General features: G+C 42.0%; 1 protein-coding gene across 3 annotated transcripts; it reads left to right on the forward strand.

Moving 5' to 3' along the window:
• The first annotated feature begins 5,365 nt into the window (after positions 1 to 5,365).
• Positions 5,366 to 25,160, forward strand: xirp2b (xin actin binding repeat containing 2b). 3 transcript variants are annotated; one of them, XM_084362102.1, is made up of 9 exons: positions 5,366 to 5,512; positions 8,818 to 8,982; positions 9,851 to 9,979; positions 10,555 to 10,644; positions 10,898 to 10,955; positions 11,041 to 11,132; positions 12,281 to 21,635; positions 22,331 to 22,461; positions 22,917 to 25,160. In XM_084362102.1, the coding sequence occupies exons 2-8, from the start codon at positions 8,932 to 8,934 to the stop codon at positions 22,420 to 22,422; spliced, it is 9,867 nt and encodes a 3,288-aa protein (XP_084218228.1). In that variant the 5' UTR covers positions 5,366 to 5,512; positions 8,818 to 8,931; the 3' UTR covers positions 22,423 to 22,461; positions 22,917 to 25,160. The 3 variants fall into 3 exon arrangements, with proteins under 3 accessions (XP_084218228.1, XP_084218230.1, XP_084218229.1); XM_084362104.1 differs by lacking the exon at positions 9,851 to 9,979; XM_084362103.1 differs by lacking the exon at positions 8,818 to 8,982.
• Positions 25,161 to 26,685: the final 1,525 nt, after the last annotated feature.

The following is a 26,685-nucleotide window of genomic DNA, read 5'->3' on the forward strand; positions in this document are numbered from 1 at the left end:
AAATGGTGCGAAATATGGCAAAGCAGGATATTTACTGGTTTTAGAAAGTTGAATTTCGTTTCATGCCAATTTTTTATTTGAGTTTCATTCTGTCAAGTGGAAAATGGAAGGAACTGTCACCATCAGGCTGTGAAGTTTGTGGGTGCACTGTGAAGTTGGTGGGTGCACTGTGAAGTTTGTGGGTGCACTCTGTGCCTGGTATTAATTAGGTCTTGCAGTGTTTTTTGCGGACCACAGGAGACCAGCTTGTCAAAGATAATGGCCTTCCTGATAATGAACAAATAGCTTCCTCTCATATTTGGCTTTCTCTCTCTGCAGTAATAGAGTTAGTTCCAATCAGCGTCACCATCCATTACATTATCTCCCCTCGCTGTACTTTAAAATAGCACTCTTTCATTCAGTTTGTTCAACACTGGAACTTAGTGATTGATAACGCAGACTATGTTCCCTTCTTCAGTTCATAAACTTAAAACCTTCATTTTTGTAGGCTAGTAGACATGTCTTTGATAGGCTGTGTGTAGCTCCCTTCAGTTCTACCAGGTGGCCTGTAGTCAGAAGCACAAAGTGACACTTTCTGTGTGTAGCGGCGAGCACCACACACAGAGCAGCGACTATGTGGCGCTTAAAGAAGCTGCGTCTCTATGTGACGCCACAGTGTACAGACACTTTGGAGCTGCCTCATACCTCTTCTTAAAATACAGCACATCACCGGCCACTCACACCTGACATCATCTGTTAGGCATGTTGGGCTTTACGGTAGATCTGCGCTCGTCATCTCGCTTCATACATAACACATTGCCCTCCTCCACTTGAGATGATCAAAAGCCAGAGCAATAAGAAATTGATTTCGAGACGTCAGCGTGAGAGAAATCGCATGAAAAGAGGAGTGCTTGTGTACTTTGAGCCTCATAGCAGCAGTGAAGGCAGTTAATAATTCCTCATTTTGCGGTTTATCGGGTTGTTATCACTCTAAATGTGGATCCAGTTAAAGGACAACAAAGAACAAAATCTGCCCCAAATAAAAACAATTTCTTTGCGAGTGTGTGAAGAATCCTTGTGATTCATCGACTCGCTTCTAATGGCATCTGGCAGAGTTGTGGCTCATTGTCATGCACCCCATGGTGCTATCTGCCTGTGGTCCGCATGCAGTGCTCACTTATGTGAGCTACACCAAGCCCCGACTGGGGAGAGGATCGAAATGAAAACACTGTTGGCAATATTTCAAGAGAACTCACAGGAATGGTGGAATACTGGTCATTCAAGCATCTCAAGCTCTGGGTGAAACTACACAGTTCAGATGAAATGTGAATAAAACCCCTTTATATTACAGCAGAGAGGTGGGAAAACAGTAAGCGACGTCCAGTGACGGTCATAATTCACTGTTATTGCAGCTTTAACAGAATTGTTGTTGTCACATATTTGTGATAAAGGTGACAGAGCTGTTAATTAGCGTATTGGTAATTAGCATTTCTAAGAGCGGTGTGGATGTGAACATTTGCATTGCAATTTAATGTTGTGACTATTAGCATGAAAACAATTATTATTTGTTTACATTCATTAAACAAAGAGAAAAAATGCAACCATAATTATCACACAGGAAATGGCAGGTAATTAAGCAGCCATCATATTATATTAGACGTATTTGTCCTTAAAGGTGCAATATGTAATAATTGGCCACCGTGAACTCATACCCCCAACAAATAGGGGCAGCATATCACCAAAATAACTGCTAACTGCTGCTAACTATATTCTGTTTTTACATCCATTACTGCAGCGAATGTTAGCTTGTTAGCTCAGTTGGCCATGCAGCTAGCAGGACTACCAGAGGGGTTATGGTGTTTACCACTAGCACAGGAGCTTTGGACGGTTGGGAGAAGGAAGTTTTCAGGCCTGGGGCTAGCTGGTTAGCATGCTAACTGTAGTAGATACAGACTTCTTTGACATGATGTCAAAACTGTTATTGCTTCACATTCTGTTGATAATTTAAGTTGATTTTTAGATATTTTGAAATGAAATTCTTACATATTGCACTATTAAGTTATGCTGTTACAAAATACATAAAGAGTTATCATGAGAGTGTGACATCATGTCATTTTAATCTTCTGTTTTTTTCTGATGAGTATGTTTGGCAGCCTTTGTGAATGTGACATTTCCTCACTTTCTACAGAAATCTAATTAAACGTTGCGATGTAAATAGCTCAGAGGCGTCCTCTCTGGGCTTCACTCTTATTTAATCAGGCACTGTGACAAAGAGCTCACAGATATTTACAGCAACAGTCTGGGTGAGAGTAGCTGCGAGAGGAGTGAGGTTTACAAATTCACACTGTAAGACTCTCCAGCAAACACTTGTGTTGGCTGGCAACGAGCCATTTCTCGGGAGGGAGCAGCCGTGGGGTTTGGTGCCTTGCCTAACGGCATGTTGGAGAAAGTTGTTGAGAAAGCAAAGAGCGTTTTACTCAGCCAGCCTGTCTGTTTTCATTGAAAGGGATTCTTTTTGTTATTATTCGTTGTAAATTATTCACTGTCAATTATTCTTTTTTTTTTTGTTACTCATTATAATTCTTTTGTCACATTCCTGAGAAACATCCCCAAGCTTTGTTTTGATGTTATGAATCAGATATCTATTCCACTTCAGACATTCAATATCCTAAAGCTGCGTTTCCAACAAAGTACGTTCAGTATAGTAACCCCTGAACCTGTTCACAATCCCTGGTGAACGCAAGATCTGTTTTGTGTTTCCACCACGGTCAGGACTCTTAAATGTAGGTGGGGTTGTTAACACGATCGTTGGGGGTAATCCATTTAACTGTCCCGGTATTTGGGAAACAAATGGGAAACTGGTCTTAACTCTTGAGAGAAAATATTTGGGGGTTGGGTAAATCCTACATTAATGCACAGATGACGAGACCACCTCAGTTTTTCTGACTGACCAATCATTGTTCAGTGCTATGTGCCTTTACAGAGGGATGAAGGACGGTATGAAACTGTTCTTAAGGTGCCATTCACAACTTTTGATGGTAATTAAACCGCAGAAATAATCATGCTAATGTGTAACGAACTGAAATGAACTCAACTGCTTAGTTGAAACTCAACTTTATAGCCAGTATCGACCAATATTGAATGTCATTTTCAGTCCTGGTCATGCAGTGGTCAAGTACTTGGACAGCGGCTCTGTCCCCAGCACATTGTACTAGAAAAGAAGATTAAAAACCAGCTACACTTTCATTTGAGTTATTTGGGTGAACAGGGTTTGTAGCTCTGTCATTTTCCTGCTGCACTTTTCAAAAGCATGCAGACTGAAGAAACAGCTACATCTCCCCGGCAGGTAGACGATTCTGACACTACCATTCCTCAAACACAACTGCAAGTCAGCACATTAAGCTGAAATTGATTTATTTCAAATCCAGTGTGCTGGAATAAATTGGCAAGATTAATACAAAAAGTGTAACTGTCCGAATATACTGTACTATGGAGTGAAGTGACTATATATCTACAAGTTCACTCATTATTTTCAGCTTCTTTCAAGTAACTGTCGCTGTTTGGTTGGGTTTAGGAATTCATTGTTTGGGTTAAAACAGACCCTTTCACAACGATAAAGGTCCATCCATCCATCCATTGTCAGTAACCACTTATCCTGTTCAGGGTCACGCCCCACGCTGGAGCTGATCCCAGCTGACATTGGGTGAGTGGCTGGGTACACCCTGGATAAGTCGCCAGTTTATCACAGGGCCGACATGTAGGGACGAACAACCATTCACACTCACAGTCACACCTACGGACAATGCTATGACATTACAAAAACGTGAATGGTCAGTTGCAATGATCCATGGAGCAACATTAATTGTTAGTTCCAGGAACAACACAAAGAAGGCCATATATGATCGTACAGTCTTCTTAGTCAGATATATTCATTGCTGGTTTTGCTCTATACATCGGATTTGTTGAAAATAAGAAAAATATCAAACAACATCCTGTGAAGTCCACATACAAGCTTCATCATTAATTCTGAATTTTCTCTGCAACACTTTCTCTGCTTTCTAAACGCCACATAATTACAATGTTTTTCCAACCGACGAAATTATTGCAGTGCTCAAAACTGTGAAAATACTGATTTTCCTTTTTATTTCTGAAGGAACTCCAAATAGAATTGAACATTTCACAGTGAAAGAGGTGACGAAAGATGCTGTCACTAAAACATTTAGCTCAATATTCCTCAGACTGGACTTTTCTTCTTGTGCAAGTGTCTGCAAATATGTAAAATATCACATGGAAATCACTTCTTATCTCCTGTGCTTTCTGTGTCTGTGAGAGAGAAAGAGAGGGGGAGAGAATTAAACATCTTTCCTTTCCTTTCACCCTCACTGCTCGGCTTAACTCTGCTATGGATCACAGCGGACTGGCTCCGAGCTGAATAAAGCAGGGTCATCATGAAAAGAACATGAGACCTCAAACACTGACACAAATATTCAGATATTTTTTCTCCCTCGTTAAGATTTGGCAGGAAAATGATGTGACTTTCATTACAGCGAGCATCACGCTCTCCAGAGTAATGCCAGAATCACATTAACTCACATTTGAAAAATGATCAGGAAAACAGGTGCACGGGCTCTTTAGCATTTCAGTCTGGTGTGGTTTGGCGGGAGCAGGAATCCCAGAGTGTCTCTTTAAAACAGGTGGTGTATGGAAACGCAGGTATGAGTTACACATGCTGTGGACGAACGGGGTCGTGCAGATGCCTGGCAGACGTGTCTGCTCTCCAAACACCGGCCCTGCTTCTGTGAGATACCAGGGTCAGGCTGGCGCCACAGTCTCCAGCTGGGCCAAACGAGATGAGCTGGCTCCCTCCTCCACACCTCAGAGTTGTCTCCTGTCGTATTTACAGCCCCTTTAACCCTCCTCGTTTCAACAAATAGCATGACATCACTGACCCCATTTCTGACCAACTGTAAGCTCAGCTCACGGCCAACACATTTCACCACTTTTTACCATCGCCTGAATTCACATCTGTCCGACATCCACTATCTACTGCTATTATTGATTATCAGAAGCTGTGAATTATGAGAAATTCTCAGAATATTTGTTGTGGATTCGTGCGTGCATAGTTTGGCATATCATGACAGGCGGTAACAGCTGCTGGAGTATGCACTCTGATGATGAAACCTGGCTGACCTGATTTATTAGTACACAAGCGTCTGCAGAGGAGTCACAGGAAGTACTTCCATGTGGATTTTCTGGGGACTTGACACTGGAGGCATGGAGGCCTCCAAGGCTCTAAAAAAACACCCCCGGCCCATCTTTTGGGAAGTGGGCGGAGGGTCTAAAATAAAATCAGCTGTCACCGTCTGCTCGTTGGACAGAGGTGAACACATAGTACCGGAGCTGGTCTCCAACGCTGACTGGGATTTTGCTCTTGGCTTGGAGAGACCCTGCAGGACGGGGGTGCACTGGCCTTGGTGTGGGATTTCTACCTGCTGAGCTCATATTTTTTATAATTCATCATCTTTCTTATCTGGTAGGTGACAAGCACTTTGTCTTGTCTTGTGTTGAGTGGCATTTTGTAGACATAAGTGAATGATTTTGGCGTTTTAAAGTTATATTTTTATGCTAATAATTTTACACGCAGAAAAGGTAATACATTATGAAATCAGTTTTTGATATCTGCCTGAGACACGCATGAAAGCTGGCTCTGAAGTCTTGATTCATCACCACTGCCCTCGTGCTTATTGCACTTCTACTCAAAATATGGGAACAGAGGCAAATTCTTACGTCCAACCCACGGGAAAATAAACCGTGACTAAAGTACTAAATTAACTCTGGATTTTTAGCTTCAGGAGAGATTATATTTATTCTGTTACTAATTCCAAATATATGGAGCTGCTGAGCTGTTTGCACCAAGGCTAGCACCTCTAGGTGTTATGTCGCTCCACTTCCTTGTCACCAGGCAAGCCTTGAAATGAGCAATACTACAAATAAAGGCACAAACACAAGGTTTTCAACGCTGTCTATCTTAAAGGCCAAATGGAAAGGAAAGTCTTGACCCTCCAGCTTTCCTCTATATTTCACTGAGAAACACGAGCCTTCGTGGTTCAGTTTAAAATAGGCTTGATTTATTTTTGCAAGTACATGGCGCCGAGATTACTTCACTTTCTTGTCATTCGAGCTCTCAGCCCAACCTAACGTGTCATCAGATAGCCTCAGACTGTTGACAGATTTTTTTTGGCTACAAATTTTAGTTCTTACCTCAATAATTCACAGTCTATGAGTCAGTGCCCTGAAGCCCTTAACTGGGTTATGCTGCAATATAAAGTTTCACTGCTCAAATCAAGATTTGAACTAAAAGACTGGTAGTGAGTGTCCATTTTTTTTTTACTTAAACTTAAGTGAATCCTAGAGATTTAATTTACCCCCTGTGACTCCAGCACTGTTCGTTAAAGGTCCAATCTGTAAGATAGTTGATTGTTTAGTTGTTAACTTGTCAAATACCTACTTTTTTAGGTTGATGGCTGGCACTGCTGCTAAGAGATGCTGAAGGTCACAAAAACTAAAAAAAATGTGTCCATGTACATGAATCCTATAGATTATATTTAGTGACAGTTTCAGGAACTGCTGTGATGCTATGTTGAATTTTAAGAGTTGTGTAATCTATGTCCCTTATCTGCTTTAATGGACTGATTGGTTTACACAAACATACCCACCATTCCTCCAGGGCTAAAATAGATCATCCCAGACTGGTAAGCTACAAATCAGAAATGGCCAGTGGAAAGCAGCTAACATCAGTGCAAAGCACTAAAAAATAAAATGTCAATTCAGTCTGTTTTTCAACAGCTTATTACTTTTAACTCAAAGAGTTGATTAAAAAGAAACTGCTGTGTTTTGCTCTGATTTCCTGTTTCATTGACTCTGTATTTTATTGAGTTTTCAATACTTTGAAAAATGATATGCGGTGATTAAATCTGTGCTTTGCTGCCAGAAATATTATAACAGGTATGAAATATCATCTCACGTCGCCAGTCTGGCAGCTTTTGCTTACATTATTCTAGATATTACAATGACTTGCATACACACATGGCTCCAAGTAGTGCTAATTCACCACCGAGCGGAGCTGAGATTAAGATTTTCAATATGCTGTTTGCCTTCAGAGTAATGGATAGTCGGATGCTATACTTTTTTCAACATTGGAAACAGTCTGTAGTCATATTTCATTCATCTCATTTGCATCAGCACATTTTATATCCACAAGAACCGAGGTGTGAATTCTCCAGACAAAAATGTTGTGTCAGCAGCTGGCTGGGTAGACTCATAAACTCTAATATTATATAATATGAAAAGGAAACATTTTAATGATAATTAAAACAATTTCCTGGATGCTGGGCTGGATATAGGCACAGTCATTCTAGACACATGCCGAGGGCCTCCTTGCCACTAGGGGGCCCAGATAAGAGGAAAGGACCATCACCCTTCTCAACATTAAATAATGTTTAACATTAATTTACACATTTTTAAAAATCTAGAACACCAAAACATGCTCAACGTTAGCATCTCTCCTCATTGAAAGTCAGGAGGGATCTTTCATTTAGCTGAGCTGCACTCAGAGGAAAATAAGGTCCCCAGAACACTGTTTGAAGCAAGAAAGGTGGCAGGGTCCGCCACATATAAAAACAGTATGAAACTGTGTTGTCCCTTAAGGTCGGTTTGTTTATTCAGTCATGAAAACAAAGGGAGTGTGTTTATCTAGTTTGTTTAGGCATAAAAAACATCAGTTCAGTCAGTGAAGCTTTTTCTCTTCTGATTAGAATTTCTTTCCCAAAACTACGTAGTACACCTTTAAAACGCAATGTCAACGTCATATACATGAAATGTAGAATATGGGGTATACTTTTCCAATGATTACATGACTGACCGGTTGCGTATGAGTATCCAGCAAAATGATAATCGTGTAACAGTTAAGACATTTGTTTATACAAATGTGTGGGGAGGCCCAGGGTAATCTATCCATTTAATCTGGCCCTGCCTGGAAGATGACCTAAACCCACGATTGCTACAGTACGTTAACTTGAAGTTTTTCATGTAAGTTATGACCTGCGTAAAAATACATTCTGACCTAGTTGGCAATTTAAAGGCGCCATCTAACCTTTAATCCAAAGAGATCATTGAAACAGAGAAGTATTATTTTGTTCAGTTGGGTTTGGCTGTAAATGTTCCCACTTAGGAGGCGAACCAAGTCAAATCATGATGAAGCAACTATCACTCAGTTGGGAGGTTGTACATACTGTAATAATAAATCCCCTACATCTTGTTATTATTAATGTAAGGGGACAGGTTTAAATAATGTCCCTGTAGAGTATTTTAAAACACTCACAAGACATTGTTTAGCCCAGATAGTAATTCTATTAAAGCATTATTACACATCGCCATGGCTCAGATGTTGTTGTCTTCATCAACATGTTTACAAACAGAATAAATACCATCAATGTGACTTCAAAAAGTAGCCGTTCTAGTAGCAGACTTGTGGTTTTGTGTGCGTTTACTTTAAAATTTTTGATTAATACACAAAAATAGAATTATTGCCATGTGAGCCATTTTATCTGCAATATACTGAAGCATATTAAATCAGGCTCATAAAGTCCCCTCTCTATGCTCTTTTAAAACAAAACGGCCAGAAACACAAAGGGATCCATCACCCTAAGCAGTGCTTTAATTGCATGTGTTTGCGCCCAGAGGTATTGTGTACTTTTAAAAGTTAATGACACATAATATTACACGCACACTAAGAAGAATTTAACGGTTATATTCATTGGCTTATTATTTGTGCCGTAGCTGCTGGCAGCGCAGGTTTGAACCAGGACAGGACTTCCTGAAAGAGATTTTAACCAGAGGAACCGGATTCACTCTGTGGACTCAGAGGTCATCCCACTGACCAACTGTGAGGCCATGTACCAGGCAGCTGTCTCCAAGCGGGCCGACCACAACATCCCCAGCGGGGTAGTTAAGCTTGCGCATGGACATGTATTGTTTCAGCTACCTGACATGTACCTGCCAGAGCTGCCTGCATTGAAAAGAGCCTTTATGCAATGAGGAGCCAAGTTTCTATGGTCAATTCTTTTGGTTTGCTTGCTTTCCTGTTGTATTGTGCGTAGTTGGGCGATTAAAAAAACGATTAATAGGCGCATGATAAAGATTGACTCACTTTAAAGTAAAAAAATTTAAATTTTTGCATGCGTTAAAGTGGAAACCTTACATATTGCACCTTAAACGCTTATATAATCTCATTTATGTTAATAAGCATTATAAGGACTTAGAAGGGCCTTATTACCGATTAACTAACACATATTACAAGTACCTTTACATAAGTGTTACTGCAGTATTTAGCTGCTGCAGAGATCGATTGGTGCACAGTAGCAGAGTCGCTCTGAGATGGTATTGTCACCATTTATTGTTGGTGTTGTCATGCAGTATTAGTGGAGGTGATGGCAGTTTTACAGCTGGCAAAGGGGGGTCAGGCAGTCTTGCTCATATAGTACATACATGTATATAAATAGAGGGGAAACATGAGCCTCTCTGCACAAGGCAGAATGCAGAGGAAGGCTGCAGAAATTATTTAATATAACCAGGCTTTACTTTGAAAGAGCTCTCACAATTCCTTTTGTGAATTTTAAATGATTACATAAACAAAATACAACGCGAGTGTGTCTGTAGAGAGGGAAAACAAACCGCACATAGCTGTAGCTGCGACGTGCTTGACGGCGGCCTGCACTGCACTAATGCCAGAAAGGATGGCCCTATTAAGCATCAGTTTGATTTCAGGTCATGTAGAAGTGGAAGCAGCTAATGATATTTCCTGCTTCATTAGGTCATGGAGGAGTCGGAGGTCTGTTCCCTGCCTGGGGGACTTGCCAGTGTGAGGAGACAATTTGAGATCCAGGAAGCTGCAACCTCACACAATGTAACCCAGTTCCATTTTCATCACAGAACTGTGCAGGTACACGTGTGGAGCACGGTTGTACAGGCGAAGAGCATGAGAGATGACTGTGGTTGTATGACCGCCTGCGCCCTTACATTTAGCTTTGCATCTGTTTCACAGCATGAGGAGCTTTGCAAGTAAAAGTACGCACGTTTATGCTGAATTTTAACATTTATTACACCGGTACCAGAGAAAAGTGTGTGACGTTTCTTGACACATCTAACAGCTTTCAGGAAAACCTCCAGGGTGCTTTCTCGACGCTTATATTGCAGCTGAATTCGGTTAAACTTAACAAAGCCATGGAAAACAATGTCTTATTTTTTACTTCCGTCAGTACGGTGTGAGCGAACCTCCATCTGTGATTAGTCATTTCAAACTGCGGCAAGCAATCTGGTCCAGCATCTTCTCTGCATGGTATTCAGTTGTGTGCTATTAAGCTTTGGCTGGTGGAGTAAATTGTAGTGGAATAAGTTCACATCTGTGGCTGTGAGAAGGGCGGCGATGTAGTGGAAAAAGACAGAGGGAGTTGTCTGTTTGCATGTGTGGCAGGCGCACATTTTTAACTATGCTCAGCAACCACTTCATCTTCACAGGAAACGTCAAACTCAGAGGTGACGGTGTCGAGCAGCAGCAGGCAGGTCCTCCCAGGCAGTCAGCAGCTACATTACAACCAAGAAGCAATGGTATTGAACATTTTCTGAGGCTGTGTTCTCTGCAGGCAGCGGGATGATGCCTCCCTAATGAGCTTAACACTTTAATTGGCCTGTTGAGTAAAAGCCACAACTGATTGCAATCAGTCAGATTTGTGTATTAAATGTTTGTGTAATAGTCTCTGTCAGATTGGACTGAGATTAAAAACATTAGATTAATGTCTGTATGTCTGTGCGGTTTGTTATCATTAATATATTTTTGCTGTTTCTCATTTCAAATACATAGATGTCATACAGCGACAGTAACTTGGAATCCAGTTTTGAAAACCATCAGAATGAAACAGGTAAGATGTTCACATATTTATATTCTCTCCCATGCACACTGTCACTGAGGCCTGCCTTTATACTTCTGTCTGTGCTGTATTTTAGAAGAGGAGGAGTTTCCCAGGTACACTACAAAGGAACTGAGGGATCGCTTTGAAAGAACAATAGAAGAGGCTGCTCCACAAAAACCAATGAGGGTAAGCATTTACGTTTCACTTGAGTTGGACAGAAGTATTGAAAATATGAAAGAAAGCGATATTTAATTCAGGGTATTTAAAACTGTATTAGGTGTAATTTGATAGAGTAAATACAGGTTATTTGTTAAAGTTGTAATCCTTAAGATTTTAGTCCTGGTCCATTAATTTATGGACAAAACTTAAACAAAGTCATCGTTGACTTTTGGTTTCACAAGTCTCCCATCCATCTGCTCCAACCTCCACCCTACTTGGACTTTCTTGCTCTTTATACTACGTCACCTGACATTTGTTATGTGTGGCACTAGATCGCATCTGTTTTCCAAAGCACTTAATCTGATACAGATTATATATTATATATATATATCCCGATATTTGGGGCCAATATTTATATTTAGTAAAAATGTAACTCTTTGTGTCAAAATTTTGAACAACCAAGTTTGGAATAGACCAAGTACAATTTGCTCAAGTACTGTATTCTGAGTGTTTACTCCCAGTTATGCTATTTGTACACAGAATAAAGTGACTGGGCTGGGTATATCTGGTTACAGTGCTGTCAAGCTCACGTTGTTTTAACAAAGAAACTGAACTGGGATCTGATCAAAAAATACAGAAAATGACTGTTGTCCTGTCGGTGCTGACCTCAGTGAGAAATAAACTGCATTTCTTCTTCACAGTAAAAGCCATCCCCCATATGTCATCAGTTATATATTTTCAATGTGAGCTGTAATGTTCAGGGTGCATTAGCTGTAAGTTAACACAGCTCCGATGCAGCAGTAGGAGAGTGAGCAGTAAACAGTGGGAGAAGGCAGTATTTCTATATAGAGATGTAATAGCAGAAAGACAATACATGGAATTTGCACTGCTTTGATAATGCAGGCCATGAACACTATCAACAAAAGGGTCTGACTTCTTAAGGATTATGACTTTAACTCATCATAATGGTTTATTGATTTGTGGCTGCAAAGAACATAATAAGAAAGCCACTTATTCATACAGTAGCATAAACCGTCTGACTGCTTTGTAAGGTTAAGGTCATGTTTAATGATCTTGTGTTTACACTTAATAAAAAGAAATGTAATGCGCATATAATAATGGAGTAATGTGATTGATTTACTTACCCACAAATATCGTTTTTGTTCTTCAAAAAGATTGAACGCGACATCAATCGAGTTAAGTGGTCCTCAAAAGTGGCACAAAACAACACAGTGACTAATGAGGCTTATGAAGTGAACACTACTGAGGCAACAGAAGACACGCTGGCTGCGCTGATGGATTACGAGGACTTTCCGCCCCCACCGGCTGATGATTCTGACTATCTTCCACCCCCACCTCCAGATTTACTAGAAATGCCATCAGACAGTGAAAATATCTCAGCATGCCACTACTCACCTGAGCCTCCAGAGCCAGTAAACCCCTCCAAACACCAGGTCAACAAAGACACTTACTTCAAGCAGAAGAGCATGAACGAGCTGAAGCGTCTTTACAAGCACATTCATCCCGAGGTTCGTAAGAATATCGAGAAGGAGTTCTACATTGATTACAGTGAAACTGAGAACAACCAGTTCGAGAGCCAAGAGTATATGTATGAGGATGATGGTGGTAGCCCCATTAATATCAATGATGAGGAATACGGGGAGTGGGAAGAGATTCTCCCGGGGGACGTGCAGGCGAAGCGTTGGATGTTTGAAAATAAGGCACTGGACTCCATTAAAGATGAAGTTCCTGATGAGGAAGACGACTTAAACAAAATAACTGAACAGGAAATCATTTTTGGGAAAGATGTGAGACGCACAGCTTGGATGTTTGAGACCAAGCCGATGGATGAGCTGACTTCACACAATATCAACTCGACGGAATACAAAAACAAATTCAACAAATTTGATAAAGGCGATGTCCGCGCTGCAGCGTGGCTGTTTGAAACCCAAACGATGGACACTCTGAATAAAATGCACAAAGAGGAGGATTTAACAAAAGAGGTTGTGTTCACGGAGGAGGACGGAAATGCCACCATTTACATGATTGACAATAAATATATGGAAAGCCTCGGGCACACTGAGACCATTGATGAGAGCCACCTGCTGAGTTTGAGGTCAGTGTTAGAGGAGATTCACGACGAAGTGAAAACTGTTACAACCACTTTTGACACTCAGTTCAAATGCATCATTATGGGACAATCGAGCCAAATGCTGGAGATTAAGTCTGTGCGTAAGATTGAAACTGAATTGGAGAACTCCATCGCTTCACGTTGGCTTTTCGATACCCAACCCTTGGACATGACAAACAGAGAATCTACACCTTTGAAACTTGTGTGCAGCCTTTCAATGGAGGACAGCAGTAAAGGCAACTGGGGCAGGTGGTTGTTTGAGATAAAGACCATAAATTCTCTGACTGAGTGGGAAAGCTCCATACTGGAGAATCAAGAGATCATCGGGGCTGATGTGCGCGGGCACTGCTTAGTGTTTGAAACCCAGCCAATGGATTCTCTGAAGGATGACTCCAATGCGAGACCCCACTCTCTTGAAGAAATCATCGGGGGCAATGTCAGATCTGCCAGACACTTTTTTGAAAGCAGCCCTCGAGCGGAGAGGAAGACTGGCCCCGAGGTCGGAAAACTTCAAAAGGCAACAGTGAATGACGAAGTGAAAGGTGATGTGAGACACCAAAAGTGGCGCTTTGAGAGTCAGCCTCTTGAGCACATAAGAGAGGAGAAGAAAGAGGTTACCCGCACTGTGAATGTTCAGGACGACCTCACGCAGGAGGATGGCACGACCTGCCGGGCAGATGTTCGCAAGAACTGCTGGGTGTTTGAGACACAGCCGATGGATACTTTAAAAGATGATTCAAACAGTTTAACGGTGACAAAAGAGGAAATTATCGCAGGTAACGTGAGATCAGCCAGACATTATTTTGAAACGAATCCAGCAGAGGAGCTGAAAGAGCTCGCAGAGGTGGGCAAGCTGAAAAAATCAGTAGCACTCGATGAGGAGAGGGGTGATGTACGTCATCAGAAATGGCGATTTGAAAGCCAACCCCTGGAGCAGATCAGAGAGGAAAAGAAGGACATCCTCAGGACGATCGACCTGGAAGAAATTGATAAAGTGGACGTCTCGAACTACAAGCAAATCTTTGAGAGCACAGATTTAAACACGAGGGACGAATCTCAAAAGATCATCATCGAGGGAGTAACATCCGGCTCTGTGATATCAAATAAAAACCTGTTTGAGTCGACCCCACTGTACGCCATGCGAGACCGCTCAGGGCACTTCCATGAGGTGAAAACGGTGCGCCGAGAGGAGGTCGTGAAAGGAGACGTTACAACGTGCAAGTGGATGTTTGAAACACGACCAATCGACCAATTTGATGAAACCATTGATAAATACCAAATTATCAAAGGCATATCCAAACAGGAAATAGAGTCTGGTGACGTTAAAACTGCAAAGTGGTTGTTTGAAACACAGCCTCTCGACGGCATTAAGTACTTCAGCAATATTGAAGATGAAGAAGTTGTGGAGACGAGTCAAAATATTGAGGTCGTGAAGGGTGACGTGAAGACCTGCAAGTGGCTGTTTGAGACAAAACCAATGGACGTCCTGTATGAAAGAGTGGAGTTAAAGGGTGAAAATGAATCTGAAGAAATGCAAAGAGGAGACGTCAAAACCTGCACATGGCTGTTTGAGACGCAGGCACTCGATACGATCCACGATGAGACAGAGACCGTTCTGAAAGCGTGCACTGTGAATCAAGAGGACATCAGCGGAAAAGATGTGAGAACGGCCTGTTTTCTCTTTGAGACGGAGAATCTGGAGAACCTCACTGGAGAGGAGACGGGCTCCTTCAAGCGTGTCACCGAGATAGACATCGCATCTGGAGATGTGTCAGGGATGAAGTACATTTTTGAGAACCAGACATGCGATATCATGACTTCAACGTCTGAGGAGGTGATGCAAAAGCTCAAGAGGGTTCAGACTGAGGATATACAAAAAGGAAACGTGGTGAACTGCAAATGGATGTTTGAAAACCAATCCATAGATACAATACGTGATAGCACGGAGGAATCTATGAGCAGCCGCACTGTGAACGATGTGCAAGGAGGAGATGTGCATAAAGGCCGCTTCATTTTTGAGAACTACTCCATAGATAAAATTCAGGAGACGGACTCTGAGCTGATGAAAATGCGAACAATTGTCCGAGACGAAGATGAGAAAGGCGATGTGAGAAATTACACCATGATGTTCGAAAATCAGCCCCTTTACGCCATTCAGGACAAAGAGGGCCTTTACCACGAGGTCACCACTGTCACAAGCGAGGAAGTATCACGAGGCGATGTCATCGGAACCCGGTGGTTGTTTGAAACCAAGCCCCTTGATGCCATAAAGGATACGGATGAGGTGTATATAATCAAATCTGTCACACAGGAGGATGTGCAAAAAGGAGATGTCACCTCAGCCAAGTGGAAATTCGAGACACAGCCTCTCGACAGGATCGCCGAAGAAAAGAAGGCTTTGATAAAAACTGTGGATGATATTCAAGGTGGCAATGTGAGGATGAACAAAGATCGTTTTGAGTCTGACGCCCTGTCGCTGGAATCTGTTAGGACGGTCAATGTGAGCGAAATACAAAAAGGTGACGTGAGGAGTGCGAAATGGCGCTTTGAAACCCAGTCCATTGACAAAATAAGAAGCATGAGCTCCGAGAATCTGATTGAAACGGTTAAAAAGGAGGAGGTTGCAAGGGGAGATGTTAAAAACTCAGTGTGGCTCTTTGAGAAAAATCCCCTTGATCAACTTAAAGAGGTAGACGAGGACGAGGATCATCGCACCGTCACTCAAGAGGAGGAGATTTCCAACGCAGATGTAAAGTCAACGACGTGGCTCTTTGAGACAACGCCTTTTGACAACTTTAACGAGACAAAAACGGAGAAGACGGAAATCCTGGGAAAGAGCGTCAAGGGAACTCTTGAGGAACTTTATAGTCAGAAAATGGTGAAGTCAAAGGGAGTGCTCATTGAAGCTGATGAAATAGGCGATGTCAGGATGGCAAAATACCAGCTGATGAATACGCAGGCTCCGGAGATTCAACGAGAGGAAGTCATCAGGGGAGATCTGCAGACTGTTATGATGAACCTACTGAACAGACAGGAAAGACAGGAGCGTCAGGTAGTTATAGATTCAGAAGAGAAGGGTAATATCACTTCAACAGTGCATCAGCTGTTCAATCAGGAGAGAGACAGCAGTGTTGAAAGGGAGGAAATACTACGAGGTGACATCCAGGAAGCTATAAACAACCTTTTCAATGAGGACCAGTCAGGAAAACATGGAGTACTCATCCAGGAGGACGAGAAAGGTGACGTGCAGATGACGATATACTCGCTCCTCAATCAACAAGAGAATGCTAACGTTGAAAAGGAGGACATTGTAAGAGGGGATATAAGGAGCGCTCTTCAAAAGCTTTCCAGCTCAGACAACTCGGATCAGGGAGTGAAGATAAAGGTAGACGCCACTGAGAAAGGAAACGTCAACTTTTACTCCACATGCATCGAATCTGGCTCCCTCGACTACCTTAAACAACTCCATTTAGATTCCGATGAGACGCTAGTAGACACAGTGGAAAAAGAAACGGTTGTTGGAGGCGACATCAAGGGCACAAAACTCATCCTTTCTCGCAATCAAACGCAAGTTGAGCGCACTGTGGAGGATGTTATACCTGGGGATGTTTACAACGCGGTGAAAGTTTTCATGTCAGAGCCGACCGTCTCATTGGAAGGACTCCAAAAGGAGGAGATAGTCAAAGGTGATTTAAGAGCTGCTTTGAGTTCGCTGTCTGAATCAGCGAATCAGACAGTCATTGTGGAGAAAGAGGAGGTGGTGAAAGGCAACATCCCGAAAGCCCTGCGGTGCCTGGAGAGGGCTCAGAAAAACTACAAGGAGGTGGAGAAGCCAGATATCATACCAGGGAATATCAAAGGGGCTCTTAGATCTCTTGAGAAATCAGCAACATCCAGAGCTGAAGCCATTGTCGAGGATTTAGTTCCTGGAGACGTGAAGGCCACGCTAAAGTCTCTGGAGCTGGCAAAGAAAGCGGTGAGGGAAGTGGAAAAGGAAGAAATAGTGAGGGGTGATATTCGCATAACAATGCAAAGTCTCCAAGATGCATCCAGTGAGAGGAAAAAGTGTCAACAGGAAACAGATGTTCAGGGAGACGTCAGAGGAACGATTCAGCTCTTAATGGAGGCTCCGCCGTCACCGAGGATGCAGAGGAGCCCAAGCCTTGAGGGTGAGGTAAAGGGTGACGTCAAGATGTCGATTAAGTCGTTATATGAGACACAGGAGCAAACCCAGCAGGAGAAAGAAGAAGTGATAAAGGGTGATGTGAAAGGCACAATCAAGTCTTTGTTGGAAACAGCGCAGCGTCAAACTCCCAAAGTCAAACTCGGAGCTTACAGAAGAGTTCGAGTCAAGCAGAGTCCTCCAGTTAGAAACCTGAATGTTGATGCACAGAGGAACATACAAAAGATAAAAACAGCTAATTCGGTTGAAACATCAAATGAAAATCACTCCACATCTAATGAAACTGAAGTAGTTACAACAAAGACTAGTTCTGTGGAGCAGTCGGCGCAGCAGTCAACAACTGTGGTGGAGCATAAAACGATTACCCAAAACCACGGCATCAAAACACTAAAGACACAGTTTCGTAATCTGAAGTCCAGCCCGAAGGGGATAATAAAAGTGAATAAAACCAAAGTAGAAACTGATGTTTACACTCTCAAACCACAAGTGCCAGAGCCTGATCTGCCTCTTCCACCTCCACCTCTCCCAGTAGCAGACACCGACCTTCCTCCTCCTCCTCCTCCTCCTCCTCTCCCTCTTGATTCTGACATCGATCAACTTCCTCCTCCACCGCCACCTCTCGCCAGCGAGCAGGACTTCCTCCCACCTCCGCCATCGCAACAGGAACTAGAGAGCATGCCAGTGCAGGCAATTCATCCTTCACCAGCAAAAGCCAAAAAGATGACGGTTAAAAAAGTGAAAGGTCCCGCTTTACACCCGGTCCCGAAGCTGGAGGCTAAAGTGGAAATCAGTAAAACACAGCAACACGTGGAGGTTACATCAGAGAAGGTGGTAGCAATGAGCCAAAACCAATCGAAAACAACAACACACACATCAAAAACGGTCTCGCGTGAGATCCCTCCACCACCTGCGTCACCACAACCACTAAAGAAAGTTTATATCCCTGTGAAATTCACCCCTCCACCCTCTCCTCCACCCGCCATGAGAGGCCCAATGAGTAAATTTAACACGCCATTAATAAAAGCAGAGGGAAAGTACAGGAAGCTGAAGGAGGAATACACACCCCCAACCACTCCAACACCCACTTTCATACATGACTCAGTCACCGCTGCTCTTGAAATGCTTTCCAACAAAGACAAAGAGCAGTCAAATAACAACACAGCTGAAATGATGGCAATGAATGTTCATTCAGACTCCCGATCATGTGAATTATCCGGTGTGGTCTCAAATACCACCCAGAGCAATGTCAGCGCTAATTTCACAGATTCAATGATTATATCTTCTGCTAAACAGCAGTCTTCTAAGGTCGTCTCTGTTCAAAAGACCTCATCTGTGTCATCTGTTAGACAGCAGATGCACACGACTTCACAGAAAACGGTTTCTGTTTCGTCCACGCAGTCAGCTCAGGCAATCACGGCTGACGAAGTCCAGGCCTCCATCAGTGACGTTGCAAAAGCAGAAAACGTGTCGCTTGATAGAAAGAGAGACTCTAAAAATCAGACAACAGAAGCCTCCAACAAATCTGAAGATAAAAACGAAGCACAATCTGAGAACAAGAAGACAAAAGATCATAAAGAGCCTGAAGGCAAAGATGTAAAAGAGTCCAAATCACCTCAGCGTGGCAACAAAAAGAAAACTGATCATTCTCCTTCCAAGAGCCAGGAGAAAGTTTCCGATCAGACGATGCAAACAGAAAAGGCAGCTTCTAATACAGCTGGAAAAACAGGCAAACAAAACCAAAAGGTGAAAAAGAACAATAAGCAAGAAAAGCAAGTAGAGACAAAGATGTCCAGTAAAAGTGAAAGTGTGGAAGTCAAGGTGGAAGTCAAGGAGGCTGCTGAGGTGAAAGTGATCAGTGAATCTAAAGAAGTAAAGACAGAGCTGAAGCAGGGGATTAAGAGTGTTAGTGCCCCTCCTGCTCCTGCCTCGCCGCCTGCTGCTAATGTTAGCAAAACTGACAGCCAACCAGAAACTCCGGCTCCAACAAAGAAGAAAAAGAGGTCCAAAAAGTCTAAAGGGAATGCACAGGCAGGTCAGGCTAAAGACTCTTCCCCAGAATCAAAGAAAGAAGTTATAGAAACCAAGACAGCAACGCCTGAACGATCCCCCCAAACTCAGGAAACGACTGCCCAGATTCACAAAAGTGTAAAAGAAGAGCAAGTCGAGAGCAAAGTCATTACCACAGAGAGCAAAGAGGAGCACGATTCCCAGCAACAGAAAGCAGTTCAAAAGCATGTGAAGGGATCTCAAAAGAAGAAAGGAGTGACAGTTACGCAGCAGAGCGCAGAAGAACCAACGGAAGAAAGTAGGGATGTCCCAATTATGGTGACAGGCGAGTCAGAACAAATTGAACTAGTAAAGTCCACAACAGGGAGAAGAGAGGAGTCTCAGAGGCAGGAGGTCCAAGAATTAATCTCTCATGTCACAGAGATACGACGAGTTACAGAAACGACTGGTTCTAAATCTGCAAAGACTCTGCTCAGTACAGATCCAGATTGGCTAATGAGTCTGGAAACAAAATGTGAAATGCAGGGATCTGTTGTAGAACGTGACGCTCAAAACAAATCTGAAATTCTCTCACATGTGAGCAAAGCAGCAGAGCCTACACTGATGCATCTCGAGGATAATGAGACAGTGGAGAAGCATGAATGTGAGCCAGTGTCTGAGAAATCTCTCTCTGGCGGGGCAACGCCGAGAATATCCAAGATCAGCATTGGTTCTGCCAGAATTGAGAACCAAACGAAGAAGAAGACCTCCCATGAGAGAAGGAAAGAGGAAGTGGGTCAGTGCAAGTCTGTTGACCTCCGCGCTCCCTCGCCGTCACTCAGGATGCGTTCCCCTTCGCCGACGTTCATCACCATCGAATCCACGCGGAGAACTGACTCGCCCCAGAGGGTTACTCCTTCACCTACCCTTCTGCACAGGCCGCCCACGCCTCCCACACCGCCGCCACGCAGGTGTGACACCCCGACGTCTCGCCTCACGAGAATCACACCCTCTCCAACCTTTGACAGAGCAGAAAATCTGGCTCGGCTCAAAGACACGACAGCCAAGCTCTCACGTGGCGTCACCCCGCCACCGCTGCTTCCCCAACAAATCTCAGAGAAGAAATCGGGGATTGTGGAGTCGCCTGCATCATTCCATCGGCAAATAAAAATTGAGTCACAACTTGTGGAGGCCTCAGGGACATCGATTGAAACAAAAAAGATTTTGTCTGGGGAGGCATATGTAGAAGATCAAGCACACACTTCAGAAATACAAAGTCAGGCTGAGACCGACATGCCTTTGAGTCTAAATGACCCAGATCTTGTTGAAGCTGCAGATATTTCAGAGCTATCATCTGCATCTGTCAGAGAGAAGAGAGAGTTTTTTGAAGAGGCTCGAAAGGCTGAAATCAATAAGACCTATGTGCGAAAGGAGCCCATTGCCATCCCAGAACGACTGGGCCCAGACATGGAGGAGTGTGAGGAAGAAAATAAGAACAAAGAAAAGGATGTGCTTCCCAAGGCAGACTTGTCGGGTCTTGTAAACAAATTCGAATCACCAGAAGAGAAATTATATTTGAGAAAAGAGCTTATCGCACTCTCAGAGTGGCTTCATGATGACACTGAAAGCGCAGATTGTGACAAAGAGAAAGCAGACATCCTGGAACAGGAAATGCCAACTTTTGACATTCAGGCTATTAAAAATGTTTTTGAAGTGGGTGAGCAAAGTTCCACATTCAGTGAGGAGAAAAAGGATCAGGAGGAGCTTGTGTCAAGCCTGACTGAAACAAGAGCAGACACTTCAAAGCGGGAAAGTCCTCAAGAGACAAAAAGAGGCTCACGGAGGAGCACCCCCCTCCCTCTGCAGAAATATGAGGTGGAAACTGTGCCAGCAGAACCACCAGCCTTCTCTGAAACCCAATCATCCACAGAACATTTCTCAAATGTTGATGAGTTTGGTAACAAGGTCACCGGAACAAGGACAGTCGTCACTGAGCACTCTGAGAGTGTGTCGACCCAACCGGCTCCATTTTCCTATGCTGACGCAGTGAAAAGAAAAGCCGCAGCAGCGCCCCAAACAGAGACCTACGACGCCGATGCTACTGACAAGTTGCTGAGCAATTTCCACAAAACATGGTCGGAGAGCGAGACAGTTTTCAAGAGCCTCGGCTACACTGTTTCTGCGGAGACAACGTCACAAGTTGTGTCACATCAGATGGAGATTGTGTCTGGTAAAGACCTCGCATGAAACAACAGAAACTAATGGCATGGACTATGGATGGATGCAGCATTTTTGATTAATGCATTGTATGAATTGCATATAATGAGACTATAGCCATGCTAGCAATTTGACCCAGAAATCCCGATCACAGTGCTATGAAAAGACAAAGTAAAACACCCGGCTGTATTAATCAGTGGGCAGGTTTTGTTACGAGTTGCCTGTAATAAGGATAATGTCATTCTAAACCTAATTGGTCGTGATAAGCACTGCAGCCATACTATATTTTCACGAGGCTGTCCATTAGCCAGAATGAAGCCAGCATGCAGTGTGCCTTTCCAGCAGGGAAATGACAGTATACACCGGCCGAGGAGCTTATTTGTCGTGCTCACAAACAGCCCGAGTGCAGCTGAGAGATGCATGCGTGTGTGTGTAGGTAGATGAGAGAATAAAACAGAATACTGATGAAACCATACACTGAATCATCTGCTCTCACGACCGTGATACATGTGTTATTTAAACAAATGCTGAATGAATGAGCATGTAACAAGTTGTGCAATAAAAACGTAATCTATTCTGCTGCATTGTTCGAACAAGATTTACTATAAAGAAAAAGTCGTAGCTGTTGCCCAAAAGGAAATCCTATTCGCCTCTGGGGGAAAATTAGAAAAATAATCAAATAATCTGCATTTTATCTCTTTTTAACAGGCTCGAGTTCCGAAGTCGGAGCTCTGCACGGTGTGTCGGAGGAGAGCTTATCCGATGGATGCTCTGATAGTGGACAAAAAAAAGTACCATAAATCCTGTTTCTGCTGTGAGCACTGCAGAAACAAATTAAGGTAAATATGGCTTTTATTCACATAAACGCTCACCACACACACTGTTGAACACTTCCCTGCTTAAATGACAACATAACTTAAAAGAAAGGCTCTCAGTAGAGCGCATACCTCCGCCAAGGACCAAGACACCCCTTTAATTCAATAAAGCCAAATCCAGTATTAAACTTGATAGCCCTGTGTTGCTCTAAACCTAAATACAACTATTTTTTTCATCAAGATCCACGCATAACATCATAAAACACCTTATCTCACAATTTAAGTTATAGAAAGTGAGAAAACAATCTTTTCCATTTTGTGGTTTTTGTGTAATCCTGCCCACAAACCAACAAACCAACCTTCAAATGAACACGGATGATCTCCTTGGCGGAGATAAAAAAAATAAAAAATTGAGGTAACCATTATCTGATTTTGATGGAGTGCACCTCTGAAATAAAGAATACTCTTCTCTCTTGCAGCCTTGGGAATTACGTCTCTCTCCACGGACATTTTTACTGTCCTCCACATTACAAACAACTCCTCAAGTCCAAAGGGAGCTACGATAATGGACTTGGGCAGAATCCTCCCGCAGGAAGTGGTGGACCTATCCCCTCAGATGAAAAGCTTGAATATAGATATTCCATGAGCAGCCTAAGTTCGGTTGAAAAAACGTGTGATGAAAGCAAACCACACTCCAACAAAATATCTGTCGTTTGGCCCCCACAGATGGATCCCCCGAAGAAAGCTTTTAAAATAGAGGAAGACATCCAGCTAACTAAGCCACAGTGGCCCCCTCCAGACAACTCCCCCAAGTCACCCATTCACCAACACAGAAAGGCTGTTCCCAGAAGTGTCCTTTGAAATCACGTCACCAAACTACAGTTTAGTCAAATAAAAACAGAGTAGAAGAAAGAACAGAAGGAATGGTACGTAAGAAACTAGGAGAGAACTGTCCTGTCGGCACGGTTAAGGAAGTGTTTGGATGAAGGTCATGCAGTCAAGTGATTTAAAAGGGAACATGAAAAGTAAGGATATTAAAGGAAACGTGTTTGTAAATGGAAGTGGAAAAGCAGGTTGTAGCTGTAATTAACTGTAAGTAAGGAAGTAAGTAGGTACTAGAGAGATAGATGTGAAAAAAGTGTGGAAAGTGGATGTAGACATGAAGCTAGTTTGCCTCGAACTGACCGGCTTTTTCCATGTGTAGGTTTCATTCATTGCTTTTAATTTTGTTTGTTTTTTCTGACGTTCGCGGTCACACTAGCACAAGATCAAATCAAACTTGAGATGATCGATTTTAATTTTGTCATCTAATTGTAGTTAAAGGAGCAATTTGAAAGATATGGCCAGAATTTTAGTTTAGTGTGAAGAAACAACAGTGTCAACGTTATGTCAAAAATTTCTACGTAGTATGTTGTAGAGATTTCTACTGAAGTTAGCATGCTAACCAGCTAGCCCTGGCCTGTCCTGTCTCGTAATACCACTTTGTAACGACAGTCCAATAGACCCAGTAGTTTCAGCCAGCAGATGCTGGCTGTTAGTGTAATAAATAAAGAAAAAAGATTAATAAATTAAATACACTTTTTTTCCACTATTTTTCTTACTAAATGGAAAAATACGACCATATACCTTCCGAGCCATGAGCTAAAATGCTAACAGTAGCTAGCGACAGCCAATGATAGCTGGCAAAGAGCAGCAGTTGTCAGTTACTCCGATGATATTTTGAGGCCCATGTCTTTCGAGCTTGCTTCAGATTCTGGCCATATTCTACATTTTACACCTTTAAACACATTATGACTACAAACAGCTTCATGATAAATTTAAAGGGGCTCTGTTGAACTTCGGTGTTGTGCTAGAAGCCGGTCGTTAGTCTGTTAGCGACTCCACAGTCGAGCAGCATTAAACAACTTAGACAAATCATCCACAGGCTTGTATAGACGACAGAGAGAGACGGAGAAGGTCTCATTCTTCATGTCCCGTTACAATACACTCACATATGGCCAATAAAAAAGTCATCAATACATAAAATTACCACAAATTACCACAAATTGTGACATAGAGCCTCTTTAATATCTAGATCGAATAAAACCGCAACTGCAAATTAATCTTAATGTTGGTTTTAATCTATATTTCTGGGGGGAATTAATAATGGATAAGTCATAAATTTAGTCAGGTTTAGTCCAAACCTTACAGCTCCCACTGCTCCTGGAAACAGCACTGTAAAAAAAAAAAAAAAAAGTGGCATTTTCAAATATAATCTGGCACAGTGTCTCTTTCATCCCTTTTGTTTTATTCTAAAATTAATTAGTTTATTGTACAAACTCACTTCATGTTTTGCTATCGCTTCATGGAAAAACTTAAGTCTATGGACTCTACTGTTGTATTATTTTATCAGGGCTTTTATCTTTCACATATCAACATTTTGTTTTGCATTTGCCTTTTTTTAGCACCTGGTGTGCAGACTACTACATAAAAGCATCTTGGAAATGATTTTATTTATAATATTGAAAGTATATAATATAAACAGGCGAACTGGTGATAATCATGTTTGTTTTGGACATTTGTATCCTATTTTGAACGACAAATATTTTTGAATGAAGAATTTTATTTTTTAGATTAGACGATTATACCTTGCTTTGTACAAGACAATTCCTGATTCTGTCATGCTGTCAGGCTGGTTCACTTACTTTATTGCTGATCTAAGGGCAATAAAATATTGAATTTAACCGTCTCAGTTGTCTGTTTGAAAGTGAAATGTGAGCCTCAAGCACAAAGAGGAAGTACTGAGCTTGTCAGGTGCACGTCTGGTTGAAGCAGCCTACGGGAGACAGGGGCAGGTCAGCAGATCTCTTTCACGCCGTCACTATAATCTCCTTTAGAAGATATCCTCCTCCTGGATCTCAAACCACAGGTAGACAAGGACGCCATGTCCATGTAGAGAAGGAAGTGGATGAATGAATATTTTAAATGATGATGGACAGTGTGAACTACATGCAGTGTGACACAACAGCAGAGGATTCAGCACATGTCTTAGATGAATTTTACAGCCAGTCTAAAATAAGCTTGTGACCAAATGTGGTTACTCATCCTCTTACTGCTCCTGCTGTGGACGTGCACGTGCTTAGCATACTGGTTGCTGCCTTTGACCACCATAAAACTGCAATACTTTTATTTTGGTGTCCTAACATGAGAAGAGGTGTATTAAAAGAAAGTTAAGGCTCTGAATAGGCTAGGAGGGACGCTTAAAGAGGTTTTTATGCAGTGTACAGTTTGCCTCATGACACAGAGTATGTGGCCTACATATTCATTTTCAATGATCATTTTCAGTATCATTCTTTAATTAAAATTAGGTTTTTAGCATAGTCTCAACCTTTAAAATCTTGAATCTATTAATGGAGAGATTTGTCTACAGGCCTTCAGAGTCTCTGCAATCTTGAGGATAAACTACATCTATATTTGTTTCTAGCTTTAACAACGTTTTCATTATATTTCTTTTTCTATTTATTGTCTGTACTTATAGTCTTTTCATTTCATTTTGTCAATTAAAAATTAGCTTTTTAGCACATTCTCAACCTTTAAATCTTGAGTCTATTAATAGTTGGGGGATATGTCTGCAAGCTTTAAGAGGCTCTGTGACACGGCTGCCCAAAGTTGGCCCGCCACAAGGTTCAATTTGTTATGACAAAACAAAAACATTTAAAAATGGTATTGTTTATGCTGTTTAATTTAAAAGTAAAAGTAAAAGTAAAAATGCTCTCTTGATATGAAGTATATCTGATTATTAAGCTAATTATGTTTTCATAATCAAGTCATTCAATTAAGGGAACTTAGGATCCCAGTATCCTAACACAATCGGTATCTGACTGGAGGCTCATTTCAGCCAGAAAATTAAAAAAAAAATAAAATAAAGGATGAAAACTAAGCTTGGTGAAAAAGATATTCCATAAATGAAAAGTCAAAATTGTGGGATGAAGTCATAATTATTGGATACAAAAAATCCAAAATTGACATTAAAGTCATATTAATAAGATAAAAAGTCATAATAACGAGATAAAAAGTTGAAATCATGAGATACAATCGAAATTTTGAGATTAAAAAACAATTATAAGATATAAATTCCTGATTTAAATCAGAATTGAGATCAAAGTCATATTTACAAGCCTACATTTATCTCATAATTATGATATGGGAACTTTTTTTTTCAGTTTTCATCGATGCTCTTTGCACCATGGCCCACCTTTAGTTGTGGTC

The sequence above is a fragment of the Pagrus pagrus genome (genome assembly GCF_965226575.1).
Source record: "Pagrus pagrus genome assembly, chromosome: 9".
NCBI lineage: Eukaryota > Metazoa > Chordata > Actinopteri > Spariformes > Sparidae > Pagrus > Pagrus pagrus.

Excerpts from the sequence above, each read along its gene's own strand:
- xirp2b (XM_084362102.1), top strand. The coding sequence starts at position 8,932 with ATGTACCAGGCAGCTGTCTCCAAGCGGGCCGACCACAACATCCCCAGC. Across the intron at positions 10,956-11,040 it reads AAACCATCAGAATGAAACAG|AAGAGGAGGAGTTTCCCAGG; the intron begins GTAAGATGTTCA and ends GCTGTATTTTAG. Across the intron at positions 11,133-12,280 it reads CTCCACAAAAACCAATGAGG|ATTGAACGCGACATCAATCG; the intron begins GTAAGCATTTAC and ends TTCTTCAAAAAG.